The sequence below is a fragment of the Ctenocephalides felis genome, unplaced genomic scaffold, assembly GCF_003426905.1.
Source record: "Ctenocephalides felis isolate EL2017-DRISC unplaced genomic scaffold, ASM342690v1 CF-g0.4_SCAFFOLD_01886, whole genome shotgun sequence".
NCBI lineage: Eukaryota > Metazoa > Arthropoda > Insecta > Siphonaptera > Pulicidae > Ctenocephalides > Ctenocephalides felis.
In genome coordinates this window covers 53,338,383-53,353,743 of record NW_020538040.1, presented here as the reverse complement: position 1 = coordinate 53,353,743, position 15,361 = coordinate 53,338,383, and the positions used below count along the sequence as shown (strand labels likewise).

At 28.5% G+C, this 15,361-nt stretch overlaps 2 protein-coding genes across 7 annotated transcripts; one reads left to right on the top strand and one right to left on the bottom strand.

The window, feature by feature from the left end:
* LOC113375088 (succinate--hydroxymethylglutarate CoA-transferase) lies at positions 1-2,677 on the bottom strand. The gene is made up of 7 exons (XM_026615036.1): positions 2,597-2,677; positions 1,885-2,348; positions 1,410-1,513; positions 1,138-1,347; positions 853-1,074; positions 729-784; positions 1-664 (listed from the first exon to the last, which is right to left on the bottom strand). The coding sequence occupies exons 1-7, from the start codon at positions 2,675-2,677 to the stop codon at positions 476-478; spliced, it is 1,326 nt and encodes a 441-aa protein (XP_026470821.1). The 3' UTR covers positions 1-475.
* A 1,254-nt stretch (positions 2,678-3,931) lies between these two features.
* Positions 3,932-12,298, top strand: LOC113377700. 6 transcript variants are annotated; one of them, XM_026618098.1, is made up of 15 exons: positions 3,932-4,147; positions 5,023-5,164; positions 5,227-5,325; positions 5,388-5,476; positions 5,549-5,714; positions 5,827-6,003; positions 8,981-9,013; positions 9,865-9,897; positions 9,966-10,142; positions 10,467-10,622; positions 11,369-11,455; positions 11,545-11,636; positions 11,720-11,809; positions 11,881-12,008; positions 12,092-12,298. In XM_026618098.1, exons 1-15 carry the CDS (start codon positions 4,046-4,048, stop codon positions 12,249-12,251), a joined length of 1,731 nt encoding a protein of 576 aa, XP_026473883.1. In that variant the 5' UTR covers positions 3,932-4,045; the 3' UTR covers positions 12,252-12,298. The 6 variants fall into 6 exon arrangements, with proteins under 6 accessions (XP_026473883.1, XP_026473884.1, XP_026473885.1 ...); XM_026618099.1 differs by lacking the exon at positions 8,981-9,013; XM_026618100.1 differs by lacking the exon at positions 9,966-10,142.
* The last annotated feature ends 3,063 nt before the right edge of the window (positions 12,299-15,361 follow it).

Here is a 15,361-nt window from a genome sequence, read left to right as displayed (position 1 = left end):
AGTGATGAAAAAAAAAAAATATTTTTATGACAACAAATTTAAATATAAATTGTATATTTACGCTTCTCAAATGCTTATATCCAGATATCTAAATTTTTAATAATGTTAATAATTTTTCAATATGCAAATGTTTCAAGATAAATGATTTAATTGTTTCAGTGAGTTCTATAAACAAAGTGCCAGATGCGCTGTAGTGACACATGTGTCAGTGTGTTTGAATTTGATTCTGTCAAAATTGTTCGACTATTTACAGAAATTATGATTTCTGGCCTATATTTTCATAAAATGAACCATAGAAATTATCATTGAAAAAAAATTTGAAAATTGTAACATATTTACAAAAGTTAGACATTATTTCCTCTTACTCCAATTTCAGAGAGTAATTATTCTTGGCACTTTTTGATATATTGTGAAATGGCACCAAAACGGTTAACTATCTGTTGTTACATCTATTTCCGCAACAGCTTTCTATATTTTACTGTATGATTCGTTGTGATCTTAAAGTAGCTATCTTAGCTAGATCATATTCTAACAGTTCCATCAAAACTTCTTCTGTGTGCTCCCCTAGCATCGGGGGTGGCCTAAGAACTTTGCTTTCCATATTACTATACTCAACAGGAGGTCCAACCATTTTAACAGATCCATATATGTTATGTGATATATCCTTCAAATAATTAGCAATTACTACATATGTTCAATATATTTTGTCAATTCTGTATATTATTTACCTTGACAATACCTATAGCTTTAATATGTTCATCATCAAAAACTTCTTTAAGATTATTTATTGGTGCATAATATATTTATATATTTCATACATCTTTAATATGCATCATCACTTCTTAAGATTATTTATTGGTGCATAAGGAAATGGAGCTCCTTCCAATATGTTTAGCCACTCTTCAGTGCTTTTGCGTGCAAATATTTCTCTTAATGACGTTATCAATCCTTCTCTATTCTTCACACGAACAGCATTTGTTGAATATTTTTCATCAGACATTAAATCATATGCAGATAACCTTTTACAAAGAAATTTAAATTGATCATCTGATCCAGCTCCAACAGTTATATAACCTTTCAGAAATAAATTGAATATACTTGTGTCAAGAATTTTAGTTTATTTTTTTCATGACATACCTGTTCTGGTTGGAAATGATTCATAAGGTACAATACTTTCATGTGCTGTTCCCCATTTCTGTGCTTCTGAACCAGCATTAAGGTAATTACTTCCTATATTGATAAGTGTTGAAACTTGTGTTGAGAGTAGATTACATTCAATTTTTTGCCCAGTGGCAGTTCTAGATCGTTGCAACAGAGCTGCTAATATTGCTCCATGTGCATAAAGGCCTATACATTTTATTAATTTCAAGATAAATTAAAATAAAATTGACATTATAAATATGAAAAACCTGTTGCAATATCAGTCATTGCTACACCAACTTTACAGGGTTCACCATTTTTAGGACCAGTGATATGTAATAACCCACCTAAGGAAGCAGCAATTACATCGTACCTGATTAAAATTTATTAATAACTGAAGTTAATAAGATGAAAAAGAGATCAATTTCTATAAGTTAACATGATTTTTTTAAACTAAATTTAGTTAAAAAGTAATATATATTTAATTACAGTTTATTTTCCAACACTGCATGCGTATGATTTTTATAATGTGAACAAATAATTGATTGTTTAGCCCTGTTACATGTTTCCTCACATACTAATATAGTACAAACAGCCATAAATATTACTATATATGGCTGTGATGGGTACGTGTACATAAATCAAGAATGTTATACATCAGAGGCCTATACCACAAATATTTTCTTTAATTAAATATTGGTTACACAATATTGTGTGTAACATATCATGTAATATATTTCATACCCTGGTCTTTTAGCATACGGTCCCTTGGAGCCATAACCGGTTATTGAACAATATATTAACTGAGGATTCACTTTCTTTAGGTCTTCATAACCAAGATTCATAGCATCTAATTTACCAGGCACATAATTCTCTACAAGCACATCACTTTGTTCTGCAAGCTTATAAATAATCTCTTTCCCAATTGTGGACTTTATATCAATACATATACTACGTTTATTGCGATTATTTGCCATGAAATAGCAACTATCGGTGGAATTTTTCATAAATGGTGGGCCCCACTTTCGGGATTCATCACCAGTTTTTAATCGTTCAACCTTAATAACATCTGCACCCAAGTCGCCTAAAATCATCGTACAATAGGGACCAGCAACAATTCTAGTTAAGTCCAAGACACGAAAGCCCGAAAGCGGCCCATGACTTCTAACTACGTTCGTACAATAACATCTAACAATTTGTCGAAAAACCTTTTTAGTGTTATTGCACATATTGAACATTTTTAAACGAATATGATAACTTTAATAGTTAATAAGCTAAAGAGTAAATCTTCTCTAAGAGCATACAGTACGGTTATCATTAGTTAAACATTTGCATAAGGTTTAAATACGAACATATAACGACGTAAATATAAGTGTCACTCATCTAATCAAACATAAATGTCAAATCGTTTGAGAGATATCCGGTTATTTATAAAAGCATAAATTAATTAACTTACAGGATCTTCAGTAATTTCTTGCCCTTCAACTGTAATCGTCTCGCTGGATGCTTTAGGAAGTCTTGTGTTTTCATTACTCATTTTATTACAAATTGATGAATACCATGACAGAACTATATAATCGCACGTCTATAACCATAAAATTTTAATAAACACTGAGTTTGACATCGAGCAACAAAAAAGCTACCAACAACGTAGTTTATCTGTCATTGTCAGTGCTTAACAACCATTAGAGAACTGTAGCCTGTCAGTTCGGAAATAAGTAATTTGAAAACATTCAACATTTGACACCAAGTTTCATGCCAAATTTTATTTATCAAAGAAAGTTGGGCGATTGATTTTTTGTTTTATCTCTTACATTCTTTATGTTGAAAACTTTTTTTGATATGTCTATAAAAGTTTAAGATTTTATATAGTTTTTATGTTTCGCTGTTCTATAAACATATATATAGTTTTTTATACCAATACAATATACTTTCAAGATTTTTTTTCTCACTTTTATTTTTATTAAAAAAAATTTTTTTAGAACACTTGACTTTTCACATTTTACTCTTTATTTGAAATTAATATTTTTTTCACTTATTTTTTTTTCAATCTCTTCTTTTTTCTTCATTTGCTGGAGCTATTTTTTTAATTTTCCTGTCCTAGATAATATAATATGTTTTCCGTTGAGACAATATAATCAATGAATGACAATATAATTTTCTGTTGAGACAATATACTCTTCTTTTATCTATGAATAATAATGATTCCTGTTGTCTAGTATTGTGCTCGTGTATTTCCTTATTCCCTAGACAATATTAGAATACTCCGTGTCCTTATTCATAGTTATCTATGTGCATGTTTTGATTTTGTTACGTTCAATCTTATGTATTAATTTGCACTTTACTATTTTTATAATTTTATTTAATGGTAGGTAATTTGTTACATATTGAACTTCTTTAGCAGGTGTGAAATAGGAGAGATTATAGGTTGCTTGTTAAGTTAATTTTTGATTGAATATGAGTCCTAGATATTTTATTAGGGTTAAATCATTACATGAGTCAATTGAGAATGGAAGTACTAGCCTCTACTTTCTATTAATTTTTATTGACATTTATACTAATTCACTATTATATCGACATGTTTTTGTTTTTGTATCGCGCGCGTTCCTTCGTTCGTCGCATTTGGTCAGTTCGACAACCTGTTTAAATGTTCACAATCCCTCCCTCTAGTTGACTTTGACATTGTCACGATGCAGCCCTGTGCCTAATCTGCCTGACTTAACCAAACATCGCACAATTCGTAGTAGCCAGTACTTTTGTCGTCAACTGAAATTTTGTTTAAGACATTGTTCTGTTTTAGCGATTGATTCTACTTAATTGTACTGTTTGATAGTTTTATTCGATTTGACCCATAACCTGGTTTCGAGTGTTTTAAAAATTTTAGTTACATATTTGTGGCTCAATAATGTCAGTCAATGGGAAGATTTCTTATTTAAAAACGCTATTAGAAGATTTAGAGAAAGAAACCAATGAAATTGTTTCCTATTATGTAAAGGAGTTCAATGAGGTAAACTTTCAGCCCTTGATTTTCAGGTTGCGTTTTTTGAATATTTAATAAATACTGTTTATTTTATGTGTCCTAGCATATTGTATAATATAATTAGTTTTAATCAGAGTTGAAAGCATGGTATGTTGCTGTCTTTGATGCTCGTTTAATATATTTCTATTTTCAGATTGTAATCTGATTTATTAAAATTTGATTCACATTTGTATATACAATATCTGAGCACAATCTTTTTTTTACACATCTGTGAAATTGAAAACTTTCTTATGCTAAATATTTCTTAAATAAAATTAGCTACTTCAACTGAGAGACATTTATAGCTGTTCTTCGGGGTAAAAAACGGGTTTTTGATCTAAAAGTGATCAGTATTCACATTTGATTTATCAAATGTGATTTATTTTTAAAACTAATCAAGGCAATTCATTTGAATGGAGTAATTTGTTTTATATTGAATAAATAAGCTTTCAAATCTGCCTTTTATAATGCACACCATAAATTTTTAAATATTCATTATTTTTTGAGTGGGATTGATTTTGTTAGTTGTGTCTTGATTGTGAACATTGAATTTTTTTGTAGTGATAAAAATATAATGTAGTAAACGATTTCTCAAACTTTAGTTTTAGAGACACATTCTAAAGATTTTCCGATCGTAACAGTTTGAAAATTTGAATTGTTCTAAATACTGACAAATATGTGTGTAAATTTTTTTCTTTGCAGTTATAAGCATAAACATTTTATTTCAAATAAAGACTATTTATTTTGATTTGATTTGATTTGATTTTTATTGTATATGTAATTTTTTTTTTATAAACCATACATTAATAATGATATTTTTTATTTAAGTTTTGTGTTTCTTTATAATACTTTATGAATTGCAGATTGCAGGTGCTGTGCAGCACCTTTCTGAAGCAGGAGCTTCACTAAACAATGACACTTATTATAAAGTTGCTGGCATGATAAATGAACAAATTTCATTTTTGAGACAGATAAATATAGATAGACTTAAATTTGATGATAAAGGTACCATAAATATCTTGATTTTATTGCTGAATGTTTATAATTATTTGATTTTTGTTTCAAAGAACGACCTTGCATGACACTCTTGTCTTCAAGTTCCAGTCAAAATAAAAATAATCTAGACCCCATTATAAAGATGAGACCACCTGGTATCCATAATAAAAGTAAGTGAATATATTATAAAGCATTTGAATTGTTGTTTTTTTTTCTATGTTTTGTATTACAGGTTTTATTGAAACCAAATATAAGAATGAAGATGTATCTTCAATTGGTACTTTGGCATTTATTGAGGAGGATTCACCTAACATTTCCCATGTAATCAATGCAGAGCAATTATTAGCTGAAACTGCATCTGTTCAACAATTTTTAAATTTGGATTCATTTCAGACTCTCACAAAGCAATTGCCTACTTCAGATGAAATTATACAGTCTGTTGAGAACTCACCTCTAATTGATTTTTCATCTGATTCTTTCCAAAGTGGGACTGATGCGATTGATGTTCAGATGAAGTCTCACCCAAGTATAGAAAAAAATGAAAAAAATTTAACGAGAGGTGATTATATACACTTTTTATGATACTTTGTTACATGCTTAATATATATTAAGCATTTTATTTATTTTTATGAAAAAAATCTGACTCAAAACAATTTGACTTATATATTTAGGAAAGCACTATGAGTCTCAGACTCTCTTAAACCAATTGCCTACTTCAGATGAAATTATGCAGCCAACTGAGAAGTTGTCCGTAAATAACTCTCCACCTGATTCTTGCAAAAGTGTGACTAACATTCAGATGAAGTCCCACCCGAGTATAGAAAAAAATGAAAAAAATTCAAGTAGAGGTGATTATACACTCTTTCCATGATTTAGATATAATAAAAAAAAAACTGATTCAAAACAATTAGGCTTATATAGGAAAGTTCTTATATGTTTGTGTATATATATATATATATATATATATAATACACACACACACACACACATATATATATATATATATATATATATATATATATATATATATTAGTGATGTGCCGACTCGGAAAATTCCCGATTCGAATGATTCGAATCAGAAAAAAACCTTATTCGAATCATGGATGTATTTATTTAGTAAAAGTGATTCAAATTTATAATCAAAATTGCTAGTTTGACCAGTATAACAGACAAAGTAGAAATTGTAAACATAAATTACTATCAAAAAGTATTCTCTGAAAATTATTAAAAATGATTTAATTTTAAAGGAGGTTGATACATATCTACAAATTGATTTACAATAGTAGATTACCAAACAATTGTGCATCACTAAAGCATATAAAATAATATTTGGAATCATGGGTCAATTGTTTATTTTACTATATAATCAGTAAAGGATCGCATCTAAACTGAGGGCTGAAAGTTAATTTCATTAGTATGAATTTGCCATTACTTACATAATCAGAAGTTGAAAGTAGTTTACTGGCTTTCTGGTGTTTAGTAATTGTTTCAAAAGAGTATTATATTGAAAGATTCCCGAAACTCGTTTCATAATTTAGAGTGATTTATTCTGATAACATTTAAAATCTAAAACACTTAATTATTATCAAAATTGGGTAGTGATACTTTATGAATAAAATCGCTTTAGCGCTCTGTAAAACTAGTTGGTTTGGTATTTAGCCTTGAGGCAAGTTACATGAACTTCCCGATATGTGTGAATAATCGACTTAATCAATAAAAAATAAATTAATTTATGAGTGATTAAAAGTATTCTGAGTGGATTTATTACACATAATTAAACGCAAACAAACACTTTGACTCGGAGTATTTTCTAAAAGCAAATTTTCAAAAATCAACAATTATTATAATTGAACCAGTTTCCATAGGACTTTAATGGCTCAGTATGTTCATTAAAACCAAGAGCTCTATCGTTATACCAAGTAAGTCGTCTATTTTTAATTTTAACAAACGTCAAAAAACTACAAATTTTCTTAAAATTTGGTGAATTTTTAAAATTAAATTACTTGTCGTAAGGGCGTAATATTTCAATAAGTTGTATAAGACATTGATATATATATCGCCAAAAGAAGTTCCATAAAAATTGGCTTCAATTTTTGTTTCAACAGTTAATTACAAGAAAACGGCTCGGTAGGTTTTCACCTAAAACTAATCAGTATTATTCCCAACTAATATCTTTCAAACAGTTTTTGATCTTTTAAAATCGATTTGGTAGAATGAGCTTAAATGTGGACGAAAAGTTTAACACTTTTTTTCAAATTACAAAGAAACGGCTCGGCCGATCGTCGCACAAAACTGAGAAACGATAATCCTCATCGAGATGCATCAAATGGTTTTTAAATTTTTGAAATCGGTTCAGGCGTTTTTGAGCAAACGTCGATGAAAGTTCTAATTTTGACAAATGCCAAAAAGACCATACTAATTTTTGCAAACTTTGACGAATTTTTAAAGCTAAACGAGTTGTCGTAGGGCCGATTCAGAATGGCTTGAAACGTCGAGAAAACATAAAATTAGCGAATCGGATTTTTTGATGAAAACAAACTTCTCCTTCGGGAAGTTAATAAATAAACACGCAAGAACGACGACGCATTGTATCTGTTTCGAAGCCACTTGAAGTAATATCGATCGAACCACATGAAGTCGAAATGATTCGGTTTGAGTCATATGAAGTCGGATGATATAGTTAGTAGATGAATGCGGTTAAAGTCATATAAAGTCGATTGGAGTCGCGTGATACATTTAAGCGTATTAAAGTCGGTTGGCTCGCATGATTTAATTCATGATTATTTTTTATATTTATGTTATTTATTATTATTTTTTATATCATTATAATATTGAATTAAATTAAAACATTTTTTTATATTTATGAGAAAATTGTGTTCATACATATTTTATCACTGTAAATATTTCGCGGCTTGATACGAGTTGATTCGAATCAAGTAAAATCTGATTCGAATCAAGTCATTAAAGGCTTGATTCGACTTGGCACATCACTAATATATATATGTATATATATATATATATATATATATATATATATATATATGTGATTAATTTCTTGGAGGGCGTAACATCAAGTATAAAATATAAATAAAATAAAGATTTTTAAAACATTTTTATTTTTTCATACGTGGTTGTGAAATTCTTAGATTATCACTTACACATCTTAACATTAACTTGTTAATAATTGATATTTGGAAACAAGCACCAAATGTCAGTAATTTCTTTTTTATAAAAATTAAAAAATAATTAATAAATAAAATATTATATGTAAGCACCCGCTCATTCGAGGCTCATCCAAGGATATGATATTCTAAGATATTTTTGGATGAGCCTCGGATGAGCGGGTGCTTACGTATATTTTTTTTATTAATTATTTTATTTATTTAAATGTTTTTTAGGTATAACTTAGCATATATATATATATATATATATATATATATATATATATATATGAGTAAGTTCTTGTGGGGCGGTAAATCAAAGAATAAAAAGCAAAGATTTATAAGTTAATCTTTAATTCCGAACGTTTCGACATTCAATTTAATGTCATCATCAGTGGATCTAAAAACAGTATGAAAAATTAGTATATCTAGGTAATTATAATATCTGTGGATTGGTATAATAACTATAAAAATATAAGAGGAAAGTTAACAAAACAGCAACACTTAACAACAAACAAAATATAAAAGATAGAAAAGGTAATAGAGACTTTCATATATATATATCTCTGTGTGTGTGTGTAAATATATATTTTAATACACATAAAATCATATTTATTTTATTGTAAACTATAAATTTTATCAGATAATTTCTTTCAACTTTTAGGTAGACCAGAAATTGAAGCATCAATAACACAAGGTATATATACTTTATATATCATATATTGTTTCGTAGAAATGCAGTTTGTTAAAAATTAATTCTTGTAGCATTAGAGAGCATTGATATATATATATATATATATATATATATATATTAAAACGAGAGAATTTGGAAATATGAACAAACAACACTCCTTTTTGCACTAATGTATTAAATAATAATTTTCACAACGTTTGTGAACCGTTTGTTAAAATTATTATTTAATAAATTAGTGCAAAAAAGAGTGTTGTTTGTTCATATTTCCAAATTAATATATTAGGGTGGTCCTTAAAATGGTCATTTTCGAATTTCCTTGCTCCCAGGGGCTCAAATGGTTCTAAATTGATAAAAAACAATTCTCTGAAAGTTCTAACTCTTAATATTAACGTTTAGATAGAGCGCAATTCAATCAAACTTCGTATGGAAAGAGCATGGAAAAATTTTGAAAATTAAAAAAAAATGTTTTAGGTATAACTTAGCGACAAATGAATGAGTTTTATTCATTCAGTTGTTCGCTAAATTACATCTAAAAACATTTTTAAAATTTTTGAAAATTTTTTCATGCTATTTCCATAGAAAACTTTGATTGAATTGCGCTCTATCTAAACGTTAATATTAAGAGCTAAAACTTTCAGAGAATTGTTTTTTATCTATTTGGAACCATTTGAGCCCCTGGGAGCAAGGAAATTCAGAAATGACCATTTTATGACCAATGATATATATATATATATATATATATATATATATATATCTGTGTGTGTGTGTGTGTAAATATATATTTTTACACATAAAATCATATTTATTTTATTGTAAACTATAAATTTTATCAGATAATTACTTTCAACTTTTAGGTAGACCAGAAACTGAAGCATCAATAACACAAGGTATATATACTTTATATATTATATATTGTTTCGTAGAAATGCAGTTTGTTAAAAATTAATTTTTGTAGCATTAGAGAGCATTGATATAGCTCAAGTAGAAAATGAAAGTACCACAAATGCTTGCATGGCTGTGATGGGTTATGAACCTACTGATGAAGCATCTATTTGCCGATTTTATGATCAATCAATGGGTGGTTGTTTTAAAGGAATGCATTGCACAAAGAAGCATCAGATTATCAACCCAAGTAAATTAAATTCGAAATTCTTACTTTCCACAAACTCGCAATTCGCAAGAATGGGAATTATTTCGTAAGAATGGGAATTATGAAGTTATTAAACTTTTTTGCTCTCGAAATCGTTGACGACAATTTGCATTCGCACGTACGCACACACATAAACACACACTCATACACACATACATCCATTTTTCAAAAGTATGCCAAAATTTTCATGTTCGATTTTTTGCGATTATGTACTATAACTTACCTTACAGGAAGTTAAAAATGTTTTGCTGCGAGCTATTATTAAATTAGTGTATTATAAATTATGGATTTATTTATGTTTGCTAGATGGCTGGACGAATGATAAAAAGGGTGATGGATATTTTTATTTGCCTTCAATGTATATCCCAAAACCAGGAATGCTCATCAACATCAAGGTTACACATGTTACATACCCTACCATATTTCATGGTCTGTTTCACCATGATAGACCTACGTATTTAGGTATGTGTTGTATTTTACAAATTACAATAGTGAAGTTTCAGAATTATTAATGTTTTTTTTGCTCAAAATATATTTTTAGTCTTTTGTATGAACCAAATGCGTTACTAGATCAATTTTATACCTAATATTTAACTAACGAGTTATAGAAAAAGTTTGTAACAATGCAAAATAGCTTGCACTAAAAGTTTTTGATGTAGTTACTTCAACAAATATTGTAAAAAAATAAATAGTACAAAAACTTTACTTTCACTTGGGTCTTAAATTTTGCTTAAGTTTTAGCAATACTAAAACTATAAAATAATATATTTAATATTGTACTTATAATTCAGAAAATTAAAACCTACACTGTTTCAAGAATAATTTAAGTATAAATTTGATTTGAACATAGAATACAATTAACCTGTTTCATGACAAGTCAATAATTTTGCTTATAATATTTGAAAACATTAGATGTAAGTAGGTTTAAAATGATAATGGGCTTTTGAATAATAATTATAACAAAGTAATATGGGAAAATGACACTTATGATAGCTGCTATTAATCAAGAATACTTCAATATCTCAGTAGCAGCATGTTTGTGCTCTTTGTGCTTACTTAATATAATCTATTTCAAGTACAATGCCAGAAGTCCAATATGAGTATATAATATTTTTGAACTTGCCGAGTTGAAAATTTCAATCTTAATATTAAAAATCATTTGATATATGTACTATGTTTATATTCTTCATATCAAATTTTTTTTTTAGATCATTTTCAAGATATAAGTGAAATGGCTAATTATTTGAATGAACCAGAAATTATGTCAACATTCAAAAAACTTACACGAGACCCAGGTATTTTATTTATTTTTAATAGTTCACTTTACTTCAATATAATAAAAATTATTGTATGTATTAAATTACCTATTTTTTGTGTTGTATAGTTATTGGAGAATTGGTTATTGCTCCTTTCTCTCGTGATGGATTTTATTATAGAGCGAAAGTTATACAGCCAGGGGAATATGGATATGTCAAGGTATCATTGTAATCTATAAATTAGTATGCTCATTTACATTTAAAATAAGTTCTACGGTGCTTATAGTTTTAACTCTTTTTAAGGTGTTATTCATTGATTACGGAAATTCAGAAGAAGTTTTAATATCTGAATTATATCAATTTTTATCTGAATTAGCTGATATTCCACCACAGGTAAAACATTCAAAATATATTCATGATGATAATATTAGTTTTAATATCAGATGCTTTTATTATACTTTTAGGCTGTAACATGTACTCTTGCTAATGTTGTAACTCGTTGTGCCAGGTCTGGTAAATCTAATTTACTGTCACAATTGATGGAAGAATTGACATCAACTCTTTTATACAAAGTGTTGAATTGTAGAGTTGTGTAAGAAACTATTTTTGATGTTCTTTATTGTTTTTGAATGGTTGGAATGTATATTCTATTTATTTTGATTCTGTATCTTTCAGAAGTCACCAGGGGGAGGAACTTCAGGTGGTTGCATACTTAGAGGGTTTAGATATATCAATTTATTTGGAGCAAGAGGGATTTTTGAAAAGATTGGATAATTCGGATTCTAATATGTGTATAAAAAAATATCTGGGCCAGCCACATCACATTCCAGGATAATAATGAATAAATATTAATTTACAATATAAGTCAACTTATGCATGTTTTATGAAATTCTACTTACGTTATGTATGTTTTATGAAAATCTACTTATGTTAAAACATAATATATTTTTTACAAATTACAATTTTCTTTAAATGGTTTGAAGATTATTTTATTTTGTTGCATTCTGCTACTTATTCAGCAGCGATCATTAATTAAATAAAAACTTTAGTCTTTTCACAGTTACATGCTTATCCTTGATCACTATAGTGTTTTTTTTTTGTTTTTGATTCCACTATTTCTGATTTCATTGATTTCTCCAAATCATTCAATTCATTCCTTGCATTACCTGTCTCTTCGTGGCAGGAGTTAAAGACTCATTTATGATAAATATATTGTCAACAAATTCAGTTTTGTTTCAGGAGAAAATTTATATCTAAGTTTTATTTGTGTCAACTAATGCACGGTGTTCAAAATACTTCATTGTATTTTAGGGGCGTTACCCAAATATAAATGCATAAAATTATAAGAATATTTATCATCATCGAAATATATTTTCAATCTAATTGCTTTTATTAAGTCTTTCTTTAGTTTTTCTAAAGTGTCCTAAACTCTATAGTTTTAATTTAAAAAAATATTCTTTCGGCAGTTGCGATTGTACTGGAATGGACAAGAAAGAAATGTATGTTTAAAAAATGCATTATTACGTCGATAAAAAAAGCATTGAATTTTATTAACAATAATTCGACGAGTTCCTTGATAATTTAATGGCTTGGATTTCTGATTTTAAACGTTTTTACAATCATCACTTGGTCATTAAGATTAGCTAAGATATCTTTACAGTATTTAGTTGACAGTTTACCGGAAACGTTTGTTATCTCTTGATTTGAAAAAGACAAGTTTATCCGGTTGTAATATGTTGAACATATTACTTACGTCTCAAAGGTTCTGAAATCTTTATTTGGTTGTGCTAGGGTATGGTAGTGATCACTATCGACAGTCGTCATAACATCTAAAACTATACTGATTTTCACATAGGGTTCAAAGTGAGAAAGATGTAGTATGTTTGTTTGAATATGATCAAGACCGCATTGCATTTAAAGAATTAAAAAAAGTTTCTTCGTTTGATTTCTTTTAATAATAACTGTTCATTGTATGTATACAGATAGATTACTTACCTAGACAATATAATAATATTGACAATATACTTAATGATTAGTTTTTTTGTTATTTTGCTGTAAGTTGAACATTAGTATAGTTATTTACCAACGATTTGCTTACAATTAGATAATTTAGCTGAATCATGATAATTTTGATTTTAAAAGTGTGCGTTGGATAGGCTGGGTTGTCCTTTTCGGATAAAGATTAAACAGATAAAAAAATCAAACTTAACTAAAACAAAATACGAAAGAGAAATAGCCCGGTCAATTAACGCATTCAAGGTTACTATAATTTATAATGAACTGTAACTTGACAAAATTGTTTAAAATACAATTTTAAAAGAAATCTCAAAAGTCCTCATTGATCCGATGCGAGCTACAAAAAATTGCACAAGGTCAAGGGTAAAAAATGACCCTTTTGCAATTTTTAGCTAAATGGTCTGTTTTATCGCAAAATTACTTGAGACAATATTGTAGAGCATACAATTATCTACAAAAAATGCATCAATACTTTTTTTTGCTCAGAGCCGCACCGTTTTAAAGATATATCACTTTGAAAAGTACGTTTAAACGCCACCTACGAGGTATAGTGTGCTTAGCTCGTTTCTTTACGTGGTTTTCCCAGTAGGCCTATTTCAGGGAACTGTTGTGATTTTGTTTGTTTTTGTAACGCTTGCAAAATTTGTGAATTTGGGTTGGTAAAAATAAAGGCGGTATAATTATAAAAAAGCAACTAAATTTATTCCTGGGAGTCATAATTTTCTAATGTTTCTACATCTTTTTCGTATTGTTTTTCTTGATTTTCTCCTTCTTCTTCTTCTTTTTTTTTTCTTCTTCTTCACTTTGAGTATAAGCTTTTCCTGGGTTAAAAAAACAAAAAAATGGTTCAGTTCGAGTTCAAGCAGTTCCTTGTTTGTATTGTATACAAGTTCAGTTTATATTGTATACAATATTGCATCAGGTAATTTTGCGATAAAACTGACCATTTAGCTAAAAATCGCAAAAGGGTCATTTTTTGACCTTTGACCTTGTTTCATTTTTTTTGCTCGCATCGGATCGATGAGGATTTTTGAGATTTCTTTTATAATTTTATTTTAAACAATTTTGCCAAGTTACAGCCCATTATGAATTATAGTAACCTTCACCCTGATTTTAGGTTTAAATTGACCGGGCTAAAATCAGGGTGAAGGTTACTATAATTGATTGAATGGATTGCAATCCATTGTATATATAGTAAATTAAATTGTAATTTGAACATTTGTTTACTATTATATATAAAGACAGTAATATAGTAGACAAATGTTCAAATTACAATTTAATTTACTTTTCTCCCAGTTAACTGATGGTAAATTAACAAAATTATGGCTGATCAAAAAAAGTGCCCCTATTTATATTGTATATGAAGAAACTTGTAATTCTTAAGGAGGCGTCCATTAATCACGTGAGCGAGTTTTTAAGGATTTTTAGACCCTCCCTCCCCCTTGGTGATACTTCGTGATATTCAAATTTACCCCCCCTCTTCCAGCAAACATCACGTGTATTTTTAGTAACGTGAAAAATTTGTAAAATTTAATTTTTTTTTGAAAATGTATGAACTTTTTATAAAAAATAGTAAATAACATAAATACACGTGATATATTGCTAGACCCCTTCTCCCCCACGTGATATTTCGTGATTTTTTGGCAAACCCCCCCTCCCCCTAAAAACCTCACGTGATTAATGGACGCCCCCTAAAAGTATATAACTATTACTAATATCGTGTATCGTTATTGAAATAATAAAGATCGAGATAACATTTCAATTTAAAATGTGATTAATTGTGGAGTTATTTCAAATGTTAAGTATTTCATAAAATAGATATTATATCATGCATTATAAAGCACTCGTTTACGAATTTTCAATTTTCTCGGAAATAAATACAATGGTATTATGTACATGCTCGTTCGATGACGCTCAAGCTCGGCTTCG